Source organism: Orbicella franksi, chromosome 11 (genome assembly GCF_964199315.1).
Source record: "Orbicella franksi chromosome 11, jaOrbFran1.1, whole genome shotgun sequence".
Classification (NCBI taxonomy): Eukaryota; Metazoa; Cnidaria; class Anthozoa; order Scleractinia; family Merulinidae; genus Orbicella; species Orbicella franksi.
This window is the reverse complement of record NC_138155.1, coordinates 26,550,482-26,571,711: the sequence shown is the minus strand read 5'-3', so window position 1 is coordinate 26,571,711 and position 21,230 is coordinate 26,550,482. Positions and strand designations below refer to the sequence as shown.

The 21,230-nt window shown below is 39.3% G+C and overlaps 1 protein-coding gene across 1 annotated transcript; it reads left to right on the top strand.

Moving 5' to 3' along the window:
- Positions 1 to 9,843: 9,843 nt before the first annotated feature.
- On the top strand, positions 9,844 to 17,945 carry LOC145502242 (uncharacterized). The gene is made up of 4 exons (XM_081481495.1): positions 9,844 to 10,001; positions 13,908 to 13,962; positions 15,142 to 16,043; positions 16,599 to 17,945. The coding sequence occupies exons 1-4, from the start codon at positions 9,844 to 9,846 to the stop codon at positions 17,098 to 17,100; spliced, it is 1,617 nt and encodes a 538-aa protein (XP_081337621.1). The 3' UTR covers positions 17,101 to 17,945.
- Positions 17,946 to 21,230: the final 3,285 nt, after the last annotated feature.

The following is a 21,230-nucleotide window of genomic DNA, read 5'->3' as shown; positions in this document are numbered from 1 at the left end:
AATTAATTAATTACTTCTTTTTGGGTTGGAGTTATTTCGTCTATGGGGAATACACTTCATGTATTTGTGGGGATGAAGTGCTCCCATACAGGCACTCTTGGCCCCATAGACTCAGAATTGATGGGTTGCCATGGTAGCCATGAGTCTAAACTCCCTTAGGACAAGGAACCTCTTTCAGGGTATTGTGACCTACAGCCCTGGAGGGGAGTAAGGACCTCTTTCAGGGTATTGTGACCGGCAGCCCTGAGGGGGAGTAGGGACCTTTTCAGGGTATTGTGACCTGCAGCCCTGAAAGGGAGTAAGGACCTCTTTCGGGGTATTGTGACTGCAGCCCCGAAGAGGATTAGGAACCTCTCCCAGGGGTTTGTGACCTGCATCCCCGGAGAGGAGGGGGGTTTGCCCCCCCCTTTACCAAGCCAGATTAGTGATTCATTTAGTGATGGCATTTACATGTAGTTCCACTGGCCTGCTATTGGAGTACTTCATTCCCAACCCCTTACCCCACATATCATTGTTGTGTTCCTTTTTCTCATGGGTTGGGAGCATTAATCAGTTTATTACATTTATGGTCAAATTTTATCACATTTATGGCTGGTGGATTTATTACATTTGTGGTTAAAAGTTATTACATTTATGGTAAGTATTACATTTATGGTCAATTCTTATTACATTTATGGTTGGTATTACATTTATGGTTTTTATTACATTTATGGATGGTACAGCTCTGATGGTTAACTGTTCAATATTACGTTCAGATTGGAAAGCGGACTTTATAATTCATTCGTGTGGTGACTCCATTTTATGTCAATGTCTTAAACGTCATTTTCGCTACGGCGGGGCTTATTGGTACTTTTTGCTTTGGACGCTACATTATTTTATGGCTGTGTCTCACAAGGACTGGGAACTACCGAATTCACGAATTCGATACTGACCGCGGTCTAGATATTTCCATCCAGATCGGTTACATTATGCGGTGAAAAAGTTGCAAACTAAAATACAAAAATATGGACTATTTTGTTCAAAAAATATTAGTTTCATGGAAGTGCCAAAAAGCCTGATGACAAAAAAAAAGTGAAGGGGACGAGCAAACTTAAGTTTGCAGAATTAAGTTCAGCTCATTATCGTTCGCAAGTAAAATGTCAGTTACGTTAAACGAATTGTTTGCCATAAAATTAACATCTATTTATAATAATTGAGCTTAGTCGGTCTGTATGGGAGAATCTTGACCTCGGGCGTGAGTACAGACCGAACGCAGTGCGGTCTGTACCTCATGGGTCAAGATACCTCCTGCTCGGATAATAAGACCTACGTACGGCCTGGAATAATTCCCGGCTAACGGTCAATAGAGCTTTTGGAGCGCTGTTACAACTTTCCTTGATGCCGACCTTATCTCTTCGCCGAAAAGAAATTTGATTGAATACTCATTGGGAAAGTGTATGAAATCAAAACAATATAAAGTCCTGAGACAAAAAAATGCAAGCTTATTTATTTAATACTGATGTAACAAATGTTTTTTTCTCTACCGAGAAAGAACTTGACGCCTCGATATGATATCTTTACTGCCAGAAAATAATTCAGGTATTGACGTGACAGTCTGTTTTTAAAATTTGTCCAAATGTTGTATTTTACTTGTGGGAGGAATAGTTCAGCTGTTTACGTAGTGCGCCAACTTGTTTTCTTACGTTCAACAGTTACAAAGCAAAGCCTCATTTTTTTTACTGAGTTAATCCCTCCTCTGTTAGTTTAGTCAACTATAGAGAGTAGCCCTCCAGCTTGATGCAATGCAATAATAAGGGTACTACATATTGTTGTGTATGCAAATAAAAAAAAAAACAATAATTTTCTTTCTTGGAAACACAAATCACACTATTTTGTTCCTATATATTGTGGTAATTGTTTGTGCTAATCTCACTAGCAATGCAGTAATATTCAAAAGGATTGCAGATGTATCTCTTCTGTAATAGACATTTGCAATGATGACAAAACATACTGTCGTGGACAAGTATCAAGCATAATTTCCCTTATTCATAGTTATTCCGAGTTTTGATTTCAATTAGTTTAAATCTCTCATTTCTAGAAGCAAAACCAAACTCTGCATTACCTGCCACCATGGGTGTTTGACATGGCTTATGTTTGACATGATTGGATAGTATATCTGTCTCGTAAAAAGTAGACCTTCAGTCTCTTGGACTTAATTTGTCCATCCATCACTAAAACGTTTCAGAGTAGCCTATATTTACTCGATCGTACATGTAGGTTGACTTGCATACCATCTGTTAAGAAATTTTCGCTCTGGTCGAACTGCATGGAATACAAAAGAAATTTGAGCGACAACAAAATTAAAAGATAAGGCAAATCAAATTTCTTGCTTGACGTAGTTTAAAATACAAATTAACTTCATGACGGGTTTAGAATTTCCAGTCTGAGTGCAAATGCTGCTGGAATAGCTTTCATTTGCCTCTGAAAAACTTCGTAAACAAACCGATTGTCCGGCATTTAATAGTACACAGTAAGAAATCGGGGTAAAATGGCGATCTCGCTAGAATGATCAACAGAATCAAGTCAAAGCACCCAGGATGTTTAAAGAAACAAGACACACCATGTCATCAAACTGACCTTCTGAATATTTGATATCATGCAAAACAAACTGTGGATGCGAAGACTCACAGTCTTCAGAACGCCTCACATTTAACGTACTAACCAGAACACAGTTCGTTGCCGCGAAAAGACTACCAGTAATTCTCACAGTTGGCAAGTGAGGAGCAATCTCGTCCCCTTCGAATACGAGGAGCCAGGCCATCGATCGTTCGCTTGTATTGTGTAAACCTGCGATCACACAGCATGAAAACATAAACTTTAGGCGTTCTTATTTTTCCGCGATAAATACGAATTTGAACGTCTGATCGCAGGATAGTGTCCATCGCGCCTCACAATGTCACAAGCTAATGTGGAAAATAAATTGGACTACAATCGTTTACAGTCCAAGGTTTGATTTGGTAAGTCCTACGAGATATTGGCTACTCATACATTGAACGACGCATTTTGCGAGTTGTCCATATTTGGACCATAAATTCAATTATTGACCAATCTGCTTGTGCGATATGTAAGACCAATCAGCAAGCACCTTTTAACAGGGCTCAATGACGAGGATGACGAGCACAAAAGCCGTAAACTTGACTTGTTTGTCCATTATATACAATGCCTACATTGTAATACCTACGCCACTAATTGGTGGATTATTTAATGAATTTCTGACCATGACCTCCGGGAGTAGTACAAAAAGCAAGAACAATAAGCGTAATATAATCATTCGAGCCAACGCGGACGTTGGCGTGAACAAGAGCTGGTCCGCTTGGGGTATATATTTCCCTTCAATTTAAAAATATGGGCTCCTACGGGAAAATACCTTCCAGTATCCCCGGATTTTATTCAACGGCACTGGAATTAAACGACGACAAATGCGCTATTTGCTATTTAGAGCTTCGAGAGCCCATACTGCAGACAGCTTGTGGACATAGGTTCTGTGGAGACTGCATGATGAGGTATGACTTTGAATGAGTTAACTCTATCAGAATTTTTAATTAGTTTACGAGGTTCCGATTCCATTTTTCTTTATTTTTTTTTCCCTGACTTTTTATTCGATTTTAAGTTAGTACAGAAAGGCGTGCAGTGTTTGAATATTCATTTTTCAAAGCCAATTCGAGTGAACCGAGTCAAACTTTTGAATTAGTTGGGTGTCGACGAAATTATATTTCGAACTATCGATCCCATATGCCATCTTTTTCTTACTCGTTTTTTCACAGTCGCTACTATATAATTTTGAGTATTTGGCTGGCAAGTTTTTTTTTTCTTGAAGACGTGCAACATGACTTATTATCCATGACGCATATCAGTAATATCTCAGTTTGCCGGTTTGAAATATTGTTGACTTGGTTTGCTGTTTATGGGAGCGCGACACAAGATGATTGCAACATCGATTTCGGCACAGTGCTGTTGTAGGTAGCTCAGACTTGTGGTTCTCTTCCTCGCATTCTTCGCACTCGAGTTTTAAATGTCACAGGCATTTCTCCGGTTTCCACCCGGGCCTTAACTTGACTTGCAAGTCACGCCATGGAAACGGTAGCTCTTGCTGTGTGATACTTCATCAATCTTGGATTTCGTTTCTTTAGCTGTTTCGTTTAAGTTTTTGAAGATTACGAAGACTGAGAAACGTTTTCTACGGGGACCTTTTTTCCATGATTTCATAATAGTTAAAAAGATATTTTACTTCAAACATGACTGACCAATTCTCAATTCTCCACACTCTAAACTGAGTAGAGTGCAAATTAGGAGATCTTTTGGTTTGTCAAATTCAGGAAATCAAAACAATCGAAGCAAGATCACGTGAACCATAATCTGCAAAAATACAAACACTCCAGCTGAATCTGTTGATCTCATGTTCACTGAGTCTGATCTGACTCTTGGAGCACTGAATGAGTATGCTCTGAAGTGTACATGATGATTGACACAAAACTGAAGCTTAAAAATATCAGTAAGAATCTAAGTTCACTTGAAGCAGCGAGCAGAATCATTGTTCAATGTCAAAGTGGACTATGAGGAAAATGGGTATTTTTATATTTTTACGTCTGAGCATCAAGCCGGAAAAAATGATTCGAAATCAGCGATTTGAGAGAGTTGCCTGTTTGGTACAAAAAATGTAAACAAACTTGACCATTTGGCAGCAAGTGTTAGAATCGACCAGTCAACAAGCAAAAAAGCCGAGGAAATTTATCAACGGAAATCTGATGCAATTCAGTCACCTTGTTGTTAAAGTTATTGGTGTAAACTTGTCATGTGTAGCTTTTGTGATAATTCGGGACAATGTAATTCGCGTTGCTATTCGCAGCCTGTTTTCAAAATTTACTCACATCCGTAATATTTCATTTCAAGAGAAAATGAGGCCGTTTATAATGCGTCTTTTGTGCAAAATTGTGGTGACTAGGATCGCTGTTTATGTGATGTTAATTTCAGCATGACCTCAGTGTTACTCCGCTGAAGGCTTTTGAGCGTTGTGGATATTTCTCTCGTTCTGAGCTCGGCTTTCGCAGCTCCAGTTGTGGAAAGCTTAGGTAATGGGCTAAAATGTTACAACACTTCAACCGAATCTTCAAGATTTGTTATCCAATGCCAGAAAAAGCTGGAAATCCGTCTGTGTTCGCAGGCTACGAAACTCAGTTCTCAAAACTGCCGCCTCCCCCCAAAACACCTCCAGTGTAAGCCAATTCAAATCGGGCTTTGTGTCCCACTGTCAGTCTGATTTGATCCACACGAATAAGCAGACAATCAGTTGTGATAGCAAAATCAATCTTGGAATTATTTTCTTTGACAACGTAATGTTCTACCCTTTGAGATATTTAAAGAATAAGACGTACTTTTTGGACTTGCACCTAGATAGCCAAGACTCCAGATCACCACAATGCCTAAAGTTAAAAAAAATACTTATTTCACTTAAGATATTACTGACTCCAGTTCTGGATTCAGTGCACTCTGCAAGTTGACTTCAAATTAGAGGATGTGAATTAGGGTTCCTTAGGGATTCAGGGAATTTAAAATTCGAACTAAGATCATGTAAACTAAACTGACTGGATTGGAAAAGTTATGTTGTTCGTGAAGCGAACTCAATGACAAACAACAACATAACTATTTTTTGGCAAGACGCTTAGACATAAACTAACAGTAATTATAGACTGATCTTTAAATATCCGTTGATTATTTACTATAGTCCTAAGGGGACTTGCGAAGTACCTTCAGTTTTGAGACCTTACTTTTATGATAAAAAAATATAAACCTAAACTTTCCAAATGTTGGTTTTATATTGAATATGTAGTTTTGTTTACAACATTCTAAGCTTTCTCGTGAGGGAATCATTCACCTCTTTATGTGGCAGGCTGTTTTCAAAATGTAAGCAACTAGTGTGTCGACAAAGCAAAGAACCAACTCTCCGCCGCGGAATAATTATCTGTTAAGACACCCTACAACGTTACAACTTGTTATGAAGCATTTCAAGAATTATCTTTAGGCCAAATTTTATTAAGGCGTCACGCACTGTGATGCATTCATTCTGACCTTGTAGGAAAGAAATTTGCTGAGTGTCTAGCTGAAGATTTGTAACATAGAGTTGTAAGAGCATGCACGGTGTGTTTCATAGATGGTTTTACAAAACACGATTTCTAGCAAGTACAGTATTGGCCGCAAAGTGCTGCCAGCCACTACTATGAAATCATCAGACTTAAATGGCGATCCTCGCTAGAGAGATCAAGCAGAAAATAACTTGTATACAAACAAACTGATAGCTAAGAATTCTCTTCAAAGGAACAGTTTTAGACACCGTAAAAGCTTTCGATATCATGACATAATAAGTAGAGATATTGAATACATACTTGAAACTTTGTTCACTTCAGCAGTTCTTCCATAGCCAAAGTAGAAAAGCGAAATGTTTTGATAAAGCCTTCCATCGAATACAACTATAAACCACCGTGTACCTTTACCACTTTGCTCGTATTAATGGCGGCGCATGGTGTCGCTGACAAATAAAAAAACGTTCACTATTCCTCTGCTACTGCGACGATCAGTGCGAAAATTGTCGAAAACCAACACTTAACTTCCGTATGAAACAACTGGCAGCCCGAAGCCCAAGCCATGCACATATTACCAGCGGTCGAGGCTGTAAGAGGGTGCTGGCATCAATGCATGGTCATGAATAATTCCACAAAGAATCACAGACTTGTGCTGGATAAAGCCAGCTTTCATCTGTTGTCGAAAAACACTCTTCGAGTTAAAGTTTTCCAAAGGAACAAATAACTGGAAACTGAATACGACTCTTCCGGCACGTTGATGATCAACGCCACAAATTACATCTTGTTTGATCAAAATCACGTGAAAATCACGTCACGCAATTTGATTGGATAAAACGTCAGACGAAAGTTCAACTGAGACGTGGGGGAACTTTGTAGATATTAGGTATTCACGAACGTAGCGGTGCAGTATAGGACTTTCCTTTTTATTCAAAACCTGGACTGAAGTATTTACCCTAAAGCAGAACACTTTCCTCTATCCGTAGATTTTATTCAACCACAATGGAATTTAGTGACAAGAAATGCGCAATTTGCTGTTCGGAGCCTCAAAATGCAACTGGAACCAATGGTGAACATAGATTTTGTAGAGGCTGTATCATGAGGTGTGTATGTGAGTTAACTGTATAAGTTTGATTAGTTACCTGTCAACGAAATTCTCAGTGATTTCATTGTATATGATACCGTAAGTGTTTGAGCGTTTTGTTCCTCGATTTACTGCCTTTTTTGTTCGATTATAGTTTATTTATGACCTTGGTAGCGCTAGAATATTCAATTTTGAAAGCGTCTTGATAATTTTGAAGTTTTGTTGTATCAATTCAGAGTTTTGGAGGTAGTCACTGGATGATAAGACTTGAAAAGTCGGTTGAGGTGTTGTAAAATTAAGCACATTACCTAGACTCCACAAGCGGAGCTGCGAAAGTTGAGCCGGTTTGATTGGATCAAGAGAAATGTCCGCGACGCTCAAATCCCGAGTGTGAAGACTCGCGAGGTAAAGGAGCACACCACAAAGGACTGAGAAAGTCTACTAGTACCGGATACGTAACACTTTTTTTTTCGGCGAGAAAATCTTCCAAAAACCAATAAAACCTGATGCCCGGATCCTCTTTACATTAATATCTGTATATTACACAGGTTTTGCTTTGGCCTGTAATGTTTTACGCGTGCTTATACCATGTGAAATAGTGTAGCTGAGAGCAATCTAAACCAATGTTCAAAATTATATAGTGGTGTAAACTCGAATACAAAAAGATCAATAGCAAAACCCAGATAATAAAGTCAAGAAAAGAGGATGGCTTACAATGTTATAGATAGTACAAGAAAGAAAACAGTCACTGGTTATGCGAATTTGTATTTTGTTTCATGCAAATTATCATAGGGCGCGCCTCCGAACACACCTCCAGGGTAAGCCAATTAAAATTAGACTCTGTGCCCCGCTGTCAATCGGATTCGATCCACGCGAAAAAGCAGACGATCAAGAAGTTTGGGATACGATTGCTGCTTTTAAACGTTATTAAACTAGCTCTTGCCCCTGGGAAATGAAACTGTGATACTACAACAATCGTGGAATAGTAAGTTGATTATTTAGACTACTCCTAAGCGGACTTGCGTATGTTTTTTTGCAAACCTTAATTTTCAAGTTACGAAATATAAACCTAATTTGCCCAAATGTTGGGATGTGTTGAATTTGTTTACGATATTCTAAGCTTTTACGTGAAGGACTAATTCACCTCGTCATCATGGGCAGGCTGTTTTCAAAATGTAGAAAAATCATATGCCGACAACTCAGATTTTTTTAATGTTGAATGAATATTTGTTTACAGCATTCTAAGCTTTCAGGTGAAGGAATAATTCACCTCTTAACGGGACAGGTTGTTTTCAAAATGTAAGCAAATCGTGTATCAACAAAGTAAAGAACCAACTCTTCGCCGAATAATTATTCTGTGAAGACACCCTGCAACGTTACAACTTATTATGAGGCATTTCAATATAATAATCTTTACACCGAAATTTTAAGGCGTCACGCAATGTGAAGCATTCATTCTGACCTTGTAGGAAAGAAACTTGCTGAATGTCTAGCAGAATATTTGTAGCAGAGAGTTGTAAGAGTATGTACAGTGTGTTTGATAGATGGTTTTCACAAAACACGATTCCTAGCAAGTACAGCATTGGCCGCAAAGTGCTGCCTGCCACTACTATGCAATCATCAAACTAAAATGGCGATCGTCGCTAGAGTGATCAAGCCAAAAATAACTTGTATACAAACTCATAACGGAGAATTCTTTTCAAAGGAACAACTTTAGATACCATAGAGACCTTCAATATCATGTTATGATCAGTAGAGATCACGAATACATACTTGAAATTTTGTTCACTTCAGCAGTTCTTCCAAAGCCTAAGTAGGAAAGCGAAATATTTTGATAAAGCCTTCCATCGAATACAACTATAAACCACCGTGGACCAGTGCCACTTCGCTCGTATTAATGGCGGCTCATAACGTTCTGACAAATGTGAAAACGTTCACTATTCCTTTGTTACTGGGACCATCAGTGCGAAAATTGTCAACAACCAACACTTTAAAAGGTAGTCGAACAAAACAACTGGCTGCCTGAAGCCCAAGCCATGCACATATTACAGCGGTCGAGGCTGTAAGAAGGCGCTGTCATCAATGCATGGTCATGATGAATACTTCCACGAAGAATCACAGACTTCTGCTGAATAAAGCCAGCTTTGATCTGTTGTCGAAGAACACTCTTCATGTTGAAGATTTCTAAAAGAACAAATAACTGGAAGCTGAATACGACACTTGTCCCAATTTGATTATCTGTGTAGACGTAATTAAAATTGTTTTGTGAAGTAAACGTCACAAAATACATCCGCTTTCGAATCGCTCTTTGAACATTTCTGGGAAACGACATGGTTTCTGGGAAACTAAACACTAAATGTCTGGTTACCATGGTTACGCTGATTGGTCCATTAAATTTCAGACATGTAGAACACTCACGTAGCACGTGCCTCCACTCTGAACTGATAGGTAAATTCACAGGAAGAGAGACCTGATTGGATGGTTAATTTCGCAGCTCGATTTCGCGCTTGGTCAATATATTCACGGGAGATAGCAAAAACAACATTGAAGCTATAGTACTGAGCAATTCAGTTGGACGGTGAACTAAAGCTGCGAACGCTGCTCCGCTTGGAGGATATATTCCCTTCAATTTCAAACCTCTAAAATATGGACTCCCACAAGAAAACACCTTCCAGCATCCGTGGATTTAATTCAGTCGCAGAGGAATTAAACGACGACAAATGCGTTATTTGCTATTCAGGGGTCCGAGAGCCCGTACTGCAGACAACTTGTGGACGTAGGTTTTGTAGAGAATGTATGATGAGGTACGATTTTGTATGAGCTAACTGTATCAGAATTTAAAGTTCAAAATAGTGTGTTGTGTACGAAATTCCGATTCCATGTTTTCTTCATTTTCTTTCTTAACTTTTTTTAAATTCGATTTTACGTTACTGTTATAAAGTTTGTTGTGTATCGTACGGGTTTCGTGGTTATGTGCGTCGTCCATAAATTTTCTCAAAACGAATTCTAGTGAATCGAGTAAAACTTTTGATTAGTTTGGTGTCGGCTAAATTCCAATTTCGTACTATCGATTCCGTAAGCCATCTTTTTCTTAATCGGCTTTTCACCTTCGCTACTGTATAATTTTGAGCATTTGGCTGAGACTGCTGTCACATAGGTTTTCGCAAGTTTTTTTTTGTCTTGAAAACGTGCAACATGACTTATTCACTGTAACGCATATCTGTAATATCTCAGTTTGCTGGTTTGAAATATTTTGTGACTTGGTTTGCTGTTTATGGGAGCGCGACACGACAACATGATCGAAGCATCGATTTCGGCACAGCGATGGTGTAGATAGTCTTCTCTTCCTCGCATTCTTCGCACTCGAGTTTTAAACTGCGCGGACATTTCTCTCGTTCCCACCCGCGTCACGGCTCGACTTGAAAGTAACGTAACTGAAACGTTACTAAACTACAATGGAGCTCTTGTACATCAATATTGGAATTTGTTCATTCAGCTGTTTCTTTTAAGTTCTTTGAAGACTATTTTGACTGAAAAACGTTTTCTACGAGGACTTTTTTCCATGATTTCACACAAGTTTAAAAGATATTTCACTTTAAATATTACTGACCAATTCTCAATTCTGTACACTCTAAACTGAGTAGACTGCAAATTAGGGGATGTTTTGGGTTGCCAAATTCAGGAAATCAAAACAATCGAAACAAGATCATGTAAACCATAAACTGCAAAAATACATATTCCAGCTGAATTTATTGATCTCATGTTCACTGAGTCTGATCTGACTTTTGGAGCACTGAATGAGTATGCTCTGAAGTGTACATGATGGTTGAAACAAAACTGAAAATGAGAAATATTAGTAAGAATCTAAGTTCACATGAAGCAGCGAGCAGGATCATTGTTCAATATCAAAGTGGACTATCAGGACAACAGGTATTTTATATTGATATGTCTGAGCATCAAGCCGGAAAAAAACTGATTCGAAATCGGCGATTTGAGAGAGTTGCGTGTTTGGTACAAAAAGTGCAAAGATTGAACTTTGAGGTTGTATTTTCAACTAGCTTGACCATTTGGCAGCAAATGTTAGAATCGACCAGTCAACAAGCAAATAAGTCGAGGAAATTTGTTGACGGAAATCTGATGCAATTCATTCACCTTGTAAAAATTACTGGTGTAAACTTTTCATGTGTAGCTTTTCGTGATAATTCGCGACAATGTAATTCGCGTTGTTATTCGCAGTCTGTTTTTAAAATCTACTCATATCCGTAATATTTCACTTCAAGAGAAAATGAAGCCGGTTATAATGCGTCTTTTGTGCAAAATGTTTGAGACTACGATTTCTGTTTAGGTGATGTTAATCTCAGCATGACCTCAGTGTTACTCCGCGCTAGGGTTTTGAGCGTTGTGGATATTTCTCTTGTACGTACCGAGCTCGGCTTTCCCAGCTCCACTTGTGGGAAGCTTAAGTGATGAGCTAAATGTTACAACACTCCAACCGAATATTCAAGATCTGTTATTCTACGACGGGCAAAAGCTGGAAATTCGTCTGTGTTTGCATGCTAAGAAACTCACCACTAAGAGAATTTGCATTACAAATTAATGCAAAACCGCCGCCTCGAAACACACCTCCAGTGTAAGCCAATTAAAAGCGGGCTCTGTGTCTGACTGCCAATCTGAATAAGCAGACAATCAACTAAGTGAATTACATACTGTGATTGCAGAGATATATTGCTGTTAATCATTATAATAAACGTTACTGAACTCTCTCTCTCTCTCTCTCTCTCTCTCTCTCTCTCTCTCTCTCTCTCTCTCTCTCTCTCTGTTTCGTGGAAAATGAGGTTTTGACAGTAAATTAATCTTGGAATTATTTTCTTTGACAACGGAATGTTCTACGGCTTTGAGTTCTTTGAAGAGTAGTATGACCAAACGTACTCTTTTGGACTTTCACCTAGATAGCCACTATTCCAGTATTGCCACAATACCTATAGTTAAAAAATCATTTCACTTCAGATATTACTGACCAGTTCTGAATCCAATGAACTCTAAAAGTTGACTCCAAATTAGAAGATGTAAATTAGGGTTCCTTTCGGATTCAGGGAATCTAAAAGTCGAACTGTAAGATCATGTAAACTTAACTGACTGGAATACTAGAAAACTTATGTTCTTCGTGAAGCAAACTCAATAACAAAAATTTTTTTTAAACTTAGTCAGAGTGCGATTAGACTAAAACTTGTGACTAAAACTTGGCAAGATGCTTAGACATAAACTAGCATTAATTATTGACTGATCTTTAAATATTGACTGATCTCGAAATTGTTTTAAGAATTTCGACAGAAAGACTTATTGAAACGTCCAGCGAGTATTTTACGTGAGGGAAGAAGTGCCCCATTCATAGGGCAGGCTGGCGGTCAGTTCAAAATGTCGGACAAAAAAACACACAACACGCATTTCAGTATCTCTCGACTAAATAATTCTGCTGAAACGTCATGCAACGATCTTGCAGCCTATTACTTAAAAACTCAGTGTGAAATGGTGCATTTCAACAGTTTTGTTTACGATGAAAATTTATCAGGGGAACCGTTACACAATGAAAGCAATTCATTCCGTACTCACAGGAACGCAATTGCTTTTAGCTGCAGATAAGCAACATGGCGTTGTTAGAGCACTTAGCTCTATGTTCAATAGATGGGTATTTGTTGCACGAAGATAATTGGCTGCGAAACTATGTCATAAATCAGACCAATGTCGCAAGATCAAACTAAAAGCATCCGTATAGGTACATACTTGTCACTAACGTCTTTTAAAAAGAACTATTGAGAGTAGATAAGCTTAAAACATTTAATAGCATGTTATAGTCATTAAAAAGCATGGAAATACATACTTGAATGTTTGTCCTCTTCAGACGTTCTACCACAGGATAGTTTGTTGCTGTGAAAACTCTCAAAGTTTAAGAGCGAAATATTTTGATGAAGCCCTCGATCAAATCACAAGCGTGTTCAACTGTCCATGATGAACGACCTTTGCCACTTCGTTCTTATTAATGGCGACTAGTGATGTCGCTCACAAATGCGAAAACATTGACTATTTCTTTTATACTGCGATGATCAATGCCACAGTTGTCCACAACCAACACTTTAAAAGTTAGTCCCGTATAAAACATCTGCTAGCTGGGTGTTCCTAGCCATGCACATAATATCAGCGGTCAGGGTTGTTAAAGATGCTTGATAGAAAGGCGCTGGCGTCAGTGCTCATCAATGATTACAGGAAGAATCACAGAGATTTGCCGGAAGATAGAGCTTTCAGTTTGGTCCAAGAACACTTGTTGAAGATACGCAAAGAAGAAATAACTGGGAACTGAATTCGACAACACCGCGATGCATTAAAACAATGTGATGATCTGTCTAGACCAAATTAAAATTATTTTGTAAAGTAACGTCACAAAATACACCCGCTTTCGATTGGCTCTCTAAAAATACATTTTGGGAATGTTTGCTTACCAAGGTCACGCTATCATTTAATTGATTAAAAGAAACGCGTTAAGCTGCAAACGAAAACTGCGACACTGGAAAAATAGTGAAAGCCTTAATGCAGGTGAAGTTGAAGTTGAATTAATATGTCTAAAATAAAACCACAATAGAAGAGTCAACACAGAAACTAATATAAGACGATGTCAGAAATGTTTCTATGTAACCTTTATTTTTTACGTTTTAAAGGGAGAATGGCCCACGCAGATGCCCTGTTGATAATGAACCTTTGTTAGAGTCAGAGGTAGGTATGGGATTCTTTGCCTGAGAACATGTGAGCATATACCACTCTTTGTGTATGGCTAAAAAATGTCTTTGTGCGTTAATATGATTGCTGGAAAATCGTGAAATAAAATTCATTCTTGTGTGTTTGTGGCTGGTTGGTCTCTGGAAGTGCGTAATATAACGACTGTGCAGGGGCACGTGGTTTGAAAATAAACGTATGAGTGTATAACTGACACCCTGCTCACTTCATAATGTGACAAAAACTTGAACGAAAATTTTACTTCCCCGGTAAACTTGCTTTTCTCATTGATCTCTCTTGCTCTCTCACATCTATTGCAAACAGTGTACTCGCATTATGAGTTTTTCGTTGTTTTAGGAAAAGGACTGCATGAATTGTTGGGTTTTTTGTTAGTTATTTTTGACCTGAAGAAGTCAATGAGACCTCCAAAAAGATAGCATCGTATGTTCGACAGCCCTTTGTGGAATTAATGATCGAAAGTAGTTGCAAGAGGGGCCGGCTGGGGTAACTTTGGAAGTGTAATTTGCATACAATCTTACCGGTCACAGGGACTGGGAATCATAGCAAAAGACGGAAATTAAATCTGGGAAAACTTGGGCCAGAAAATGGGATTTATAGCCCCTACCTACCATACCTACCCTTCTTTTAGTACTCCCCTTGCAACCTCACTTGACGATTCTTACGACCTCCAAGCAACACACGCGTAATCTGGGTATAAACAAGTAGCTTTAGCGACGAAGTAAACAATACAGCTCAATATTCTTGTACCTTCGTTACAGCTCACCCTTTCTTTGCAATATAAATACCAGGCTGGCTAGGAATCGGGAAAGAAAGGTGTTTTCTTTGTTAAGTAAGGCAGTGATTTGGCAAAGACAGCAAAATACGTGTCGTTGAATCGTCTTGGTCGATACGGCGTGGCTTAATGGTTTACGATGCTGCATTTGAACTTTAGAGGCCCTTGGTTGAGGTCCTCTAGCTACTATTAGCGGGATTCCCTCCCGGTAGTCCCGAGCTCAACTCCCCGGCCGTGCATTGTGAATAGCCGAACGGTCAACCCCCCACCAGTGAGGATTCTCAATATGCCTCTGTTCTATTCTCAAAGTTTTTTTTGTGCTGTTCTCAACTATAACAGCAGTACTGAATGAATGAAGTCATTTGTCTGTATTAAATTTATTCCAGCGCATAGATGACGTTCAAGGCTGTGTTCCAAGCGACAACACTCTTCCGGCTGAGCTACCTGTCGGGCAGGCGATCCCCGTGTCAGGAAATGACAAGCAGGGCGTTGGACCTTCTCCCCTTGATAAGGAAGGGGAGGAGAACCTCAGTCAAAGGATGCAGGACGAAGAAGAACGGCAGCCATCCTACCAGCTAAATGATGATAGTCAGGGTAATGTATCGAGCTACCTCATAGCAATTGGTCGACAAGAAAGTGAAATATCTTGCTCCATCCCAGAAGTGGAAGATGTTGCTGTTGGCGGCCATTGGTTGAGTGCACATGAGCGGCAGCCAGTCGACCAGCAGCAGGCTAATGATGATCAGTGTGATGGAATGAGTCACCCAATGGCACTTGGTGGACAAGCCCGTGAAATATCTGATCCCATCCCAGAAATGGAGGACATTGCAAGCTTGAATACGCGGGAGCGGCTGCCAGTTTACCAGCAGAGCGATGTAAGAAGAAGCAATGAGTTGAACCATTCCTTGCAAGATGGTGGAGAGGTTGTGTCCAGAGAAGAATCCCTCTCCATTCAGGAACCGGGTACATGTCAGTTGGTGAATGGACAACATCAGCAGTCCCGCAGTGACCTGCAGAGTGCACAGGCTAATGCACTGAACTACCCCACTCAGGAGATGGGCCTGGACGGATTGCAGAGGCGAGATAGACAAGAAGTACGTCACCCTATTCAGGAGACGGGACCTTCTGGAGAGCGGACGCCAGAAGAACATGAGGACCTGCCTCCATGTCGCCACCAGCTCAATGGTGCCGACATAAATGGAGTGAGTTCCACAGGTCAGACGGAACAGGCTGTGGAACATAACTGTAGTCGCCAGGAACTGCAATTGTGGAAACAAGAACTTGACAGGCAAGCTGATGTTACACATACTACATTTGCATGGGAAATCAAATACATTGTCAAATCATGATACCTCGGTAATCAACACTTTTTCAACCATTTTGAAAGCGTTTTTTTTTTTTGCTAGATTTTTTTTGTGGGTCATACAAGTCGATGTAAATTTCCAGCTATTATGCCAGTGAACGTAAATGCTGAAACCACATTAGAACAAAAAGATGCCAGCCAACACCAATATGTAATACTGTTTTTATTTACAATTGTCTGTTAAGAGGGATACGTTTAGCACTAACAGTTTTAAGGCGCAAATGGCAAAAGTGAATAATATGCATGCGTGGTGGAATTTATTAGGGTATCTCTTATTAAATACATTCTCATCTGATTAATAGTTGCAGCTTTTCATATGTATGCATGTGTGCACAACATCATATCGAAATAACCTTGCAGTGAACTGCGACTAAAGAAGTGATAACGATAACTTTAATCAACAACATTGACACCGTTATATGATGTTAAGGGAAACAGTGTAATGTAAATAGTAAGAAATAGATTGTGTTTTATTCTCAGGGTCGAGCCACAAAAGGCCACAAGAAACAAGATGAATCCAAGGGAAACATTTTTTATTTTTGAAGTAACAGAGGTTCAACAGCGTCGTCAAGGAGATGCCAATGGAGAGCCAATGGCTTTCTTCAGTTCAGCCATTCATACTGATAGCTACGAATACAAGGTTGGAATAAGAGTTTACCTCAATGGGGTGGAAAATGAAAGTGGGAGATGTGTGGCCATCTTTGTCAACATGATGATGGGAAAATTTGATAACATCGAAGTTAGATGGCCATTTACTCAAAGAATCACCCTCTCCATCTTGGATCAGAGTGGCGCCAAACGCCACATCAGCCAAAGCATGCAAGCCAAGCCAAACCAGTCAGCGTTTCAGAAGCCGACTGAAGCCATTTCTTGTACAGGATGTGGTTTTGTAAAGTTTGCTTCAATTGAAGAAGTTTTTAGCCCTCGTGATCAGTATGTGAAGGACGATAAATTATTCCTTAAAATTGAATTTTCTGACTAACTGTTTTTTTATAGTTTCGTAGAGGTTTTTTGCCATCTCAAGACTGTTGTTTATTGTTTACATATTAATTGCGCGTTTTTAAGTTAAACAACTGTTTTTGAACCCATTTTAGGCATGAAATGTCTTTTTATGCTGCCGTCAAGCGGTTCGTCAATTATGTTAGCGGAGACATTTGGAAACAAAAATGTTATTTTAGTTTGTTTTAAAGGTCAAATTGGTCGATTTTAATGCACTTTGTTTGTGTTCTTTTATTTTAATCCGCTGGTTGTCGTTGTATTACGGTTGACCGCAGCATACAGCACGTGCGGTAGGAAGGCCTTCAATCGATTGCTTGAAGGTGTTATTTAGCTGTATGGTGTCCATATTAAGGAGCTTCGACTGTACCATACCTTTCAAAATCGTTATGCGGAGATATGGCTCTCCAAAGATTAAGTATTTTTAGAAATGAATGAATTATTCTGTAATAATAGAAATTTTGCCTAGCCTCTTGAAATATAAATTGTATAACGTTTGCCCATATTTTAGCCGACTTGTGAGAGGAGAAGCGAGTATTTGTACATTTTATTTTGTACCAACCAGCAGATTAATTTTTCTATGACTAGAAGTAACTTGATTGGAACTAAATATAAGATTTGAGCTTGTTAGTATTTTTGCTACTCTTTACACGATACATTTGTTAATTGTATGTACGTGAGGCCATAAGTGTCCTTACTTAGTAAGCCACCAATGCATACACTTATGGCTAGCCTTTAGCTCGAGACGATGATGTCTTTCATCGCTTGATGAACAGTTACTGCTGTTACTTGTATTCTAAGAATATTCAATAAAGATAAAGGTTAGTTGTAGCCCTCTTATGTTACCAGATTGCGCGCAAACTGGAGCATATTTCAACGTATAACTTTCTTGAAAGAATTATGTTGGAAAACGTATCTCTTATAATATATTTTAGTGTCTAGTATCAATTTACACTTTGGACTTTAATACCAGCAGAACTCCTGATCCCTGAAAAAACTACAAATAACGTCATATTGTTATGTATACTTCTTTCTTCAACTAAAATGATGTGTGCGCCGCAGCCTCTTAACCCTGGTGGTGAGGGAGCCAATCAAAACTTGCAACTAAAGTGGCTTCTGGTGTCAAGCGCGGGAAAATGTGAGACCGGGGCCTAGCGGGGGAAAACGTACCACCGCTATGTATAGGAAGCGCGGGAAAATAGCCGTAAGCCGAGACATGATCACTTGCCTTGGTCCTATTGATTGAAAAGAGAGCAGTGTGTTTTCTCAGCCGATTATTTCGAAAGCAACTCTTGAATAGGTTAAAGCAGACGGCAAATGCAAAATAAAACCAACTTCGACGTAATGCTGTCGTCGACAGTCAATTGCAAACCGCTCGAAATTAATGCGAGATGCACGTTTTTTGTGCCGTTGCTCAACACGGTCTCGTTTGGGGTATCACACACCGATGGCCTTGGAGGCATTTAAACTCTCACCCGGTTGGTGTTGTCCAATCAAAATACAGCACGCCTACTTCCAAAGTCATGATGGCGTCGTAAGGATATTGTTCGTAATGTTGTTTGGCCAATTCCGTGAGTAATACCGAGGTCTTTGTCGGTCCTTACAGTAACGACAGCAACAGGGGTTTAACGAACCGGAGAACCCTAAAAGAAAACAAGAACGCCCACCGTATTGTACGCCGAGGATGGCGAGAGACTTGGGTGGATTTTGTTTGCGGTATGAAAGATGAAGAGGTTGTGATCAAAACCAAGCAATTCCTATTTTGTCCCTGGCTTGGTGTAGATCTTGAAGTGAGAGGCAGAAAACGTGAGAAAACAAATGGCCTAGCCTTGAATCTTTTTGTGGTGATGTTTCTCTCAATCGCTTGAAGTTTTTTTTGTTGGCAATCAAGGTGGAAGATTATGAATGATTGCTCGTAGTCTACTAATGTTTGGAAACAGATAGTAGTAATTCGATTTATTCTCAGTTCCTGCACAACAAATACACCACGTTAATATCTCTGGCGGTTTACCCTGTCACATGACTAGAAGATCTATTGTTTACTTTACATGTCTATGGTTGCACGGTCAAATATACTAACGAGGTACGCTCTCGAGCATGAAAGTATCTGTGACGAACAACCCTTTTAGGCCTAGGTCAAACGTGGAACTTCAATTACCTGAGTCCAATAGGTAATACATACATGCATTGTACATAACTTTATTTTGACTCGAATTTACAGGGTAGCTAAAAAGCTAATATCTTCGACGAAAAGAAACATTGCAAATATAAAAACAAAACGTGCTACTACGAACAATTATGTTTGACTACAGTATATATATAATAGATAATTAGAGTAGTAATCAGCAATTATAGCTGAAAGTAGACTGTTTTTACGAGGCGTTTAAAACCAGGTAAAGTAGGTTCCGTTATAAAGTTCTCATGCAAAGAGTTCCAAGTTTTGCAGGCAAAATACTTAAGAGAGTAAAGATCATAAGAAGTGGAAGCAGGTTTACACAATGAAAATATATCAGTTCCTCCAAGGGTAGGCCGTGGAACGCAAAGTTAATAGATCGTTAAGGTACGTAATATCGCTGAATAAAAATATGCAACAGATTGTCAGAGCAGGCTTTAATACGACATTATGACATAAATATATATACCTGATTTGGTGTTAGATACCGAAGACCAGCAGACTGAGATTTTTCGACTATCAAAATGTAATTTATCTTTGCTTGCACCATCGTACGTTATGTCAACAGCTCATGCTGGTTCTGCGTTTGAATCGATTCGATATCGAAGTGGAGTTTCTTTTTTGTGCGCTTCAGTTGATATTGTTTCCTAAGGACTTGTCGTCTCTGAAATGCGTTTGAATTAAATGGACGATTTTCCTTAATTTTCTTCCCTCGATATGATTAGGCGCGCATTGTTCAAGGTCTAGTTTCTGAAATTATTTTACAGTTTTCTTTGTGCCCGTGTTGAAAGTGTTGTGTCTGGGTTAAAACCTTGATGCATCTACAAATGCTTCGTGGAGTACGTTTTAATTTAGTGAAGAAGTGAAAGCGATGAATGTTATTGTGCTAGCTCGACTGGCTATGACAGAAAAGCGTGACGCTACGCTTGCAAATAACCTAACGAAGGGTGGTACATGATGATTAGAATTGTTAACCCACCCCTCGATCTACTCGCTCTGAGCGCTACTTAGAGGAGCTACGTCACGATTTGCTCATCTTGAAAAGTTGAGTCTAAATTTTTCAAGTTCGTGTTTTGTAATCCGTGTTAATCTTCCCTGTTCCTTTATGGTTTATTATAACTCTTTTGTGTTTTACCTTAGCGTAAACTACTTTTTCCAGGTTTTCTTCAATTTAAAGGTCATGTTTTTTTGTACATGGCGAAATAACTTGAAATGCCGTGACTGGGCTCCCTTAGCTCCCTTCATAAACCAGGGTTTTAGCTACGCATCTGAAGTCACTATCGCGACCGACCCGCTTATCTTAATTTCTATAAAATGGCACTTCCATGTTTTTGTCACGCTAAGTCAGGAGACATAAGGGAAAACCCCGAATTCGATCTTTTTGTTACCCGTAAAACCAAGTACATATTTGTGGCGGGCAAGCTGTATGGATATGCTTAGGCACGTAATGAACGTGATTGGGTCGAATCGCTTCGCACTGAGCCACCTTTTCTTTTCGATCGCAAGTAACAATGACAATGGCAATGGTTGACAGATGTGCATATAAATCATTTGCGCATGATCTGCAGCTGTAGGGTGACTGTTTTGACCGCAGTGACACCAGTCAGTGGTCGTCTTCGCCTGTCTCGTCGTCGTCGTCGTCGTCGTCGTAAATTCTCATTGTAAAAGTCTGATAATATCGAAAAACACTTTAAAATTTTCCTCGAACTGATTAAACATCATGACTTCTGTGAGGAGTTTTATTTCTGTTGGATCCTGCAGTTCGGAGAGACTTGACGAGCGACTAAGACAACTGCTGGAAGACAGGTAGGAAGAAAGACCGTACGACGGAGGGAGGGTTAAGTAAAAATGCGCCAACTGATTTTGTCCGGGGATTGGGATGTTTTTCGGTGTTCTAAGGAAACTTTAATTAGATTGTTCGATGGCTTTTAAAAAGATTCCGT

Coding starts and splice junctions, on each gene's coding strand:
- LOC145502242 (XM_081481495.1), top strand. CDS start 9,844: ATGGACTCCCACAAGAAAACACCTTCCAGCATCCGTGGATTTAATTCA. Junction 10,002..13,907: donor TGTAGAGAATGTATGATGAG/GTACGATTTTGT, acceptor TACGTTTTAAAG/GGAGAATGGCCCACGCAGAT. Junction 13,963..15,141: donor AACCTTTGTTAGAGTCAGAG/GTAGGTATGGGA, acceptor AATTTATTCCAG/CGCATAGATGACGTTCAAGG.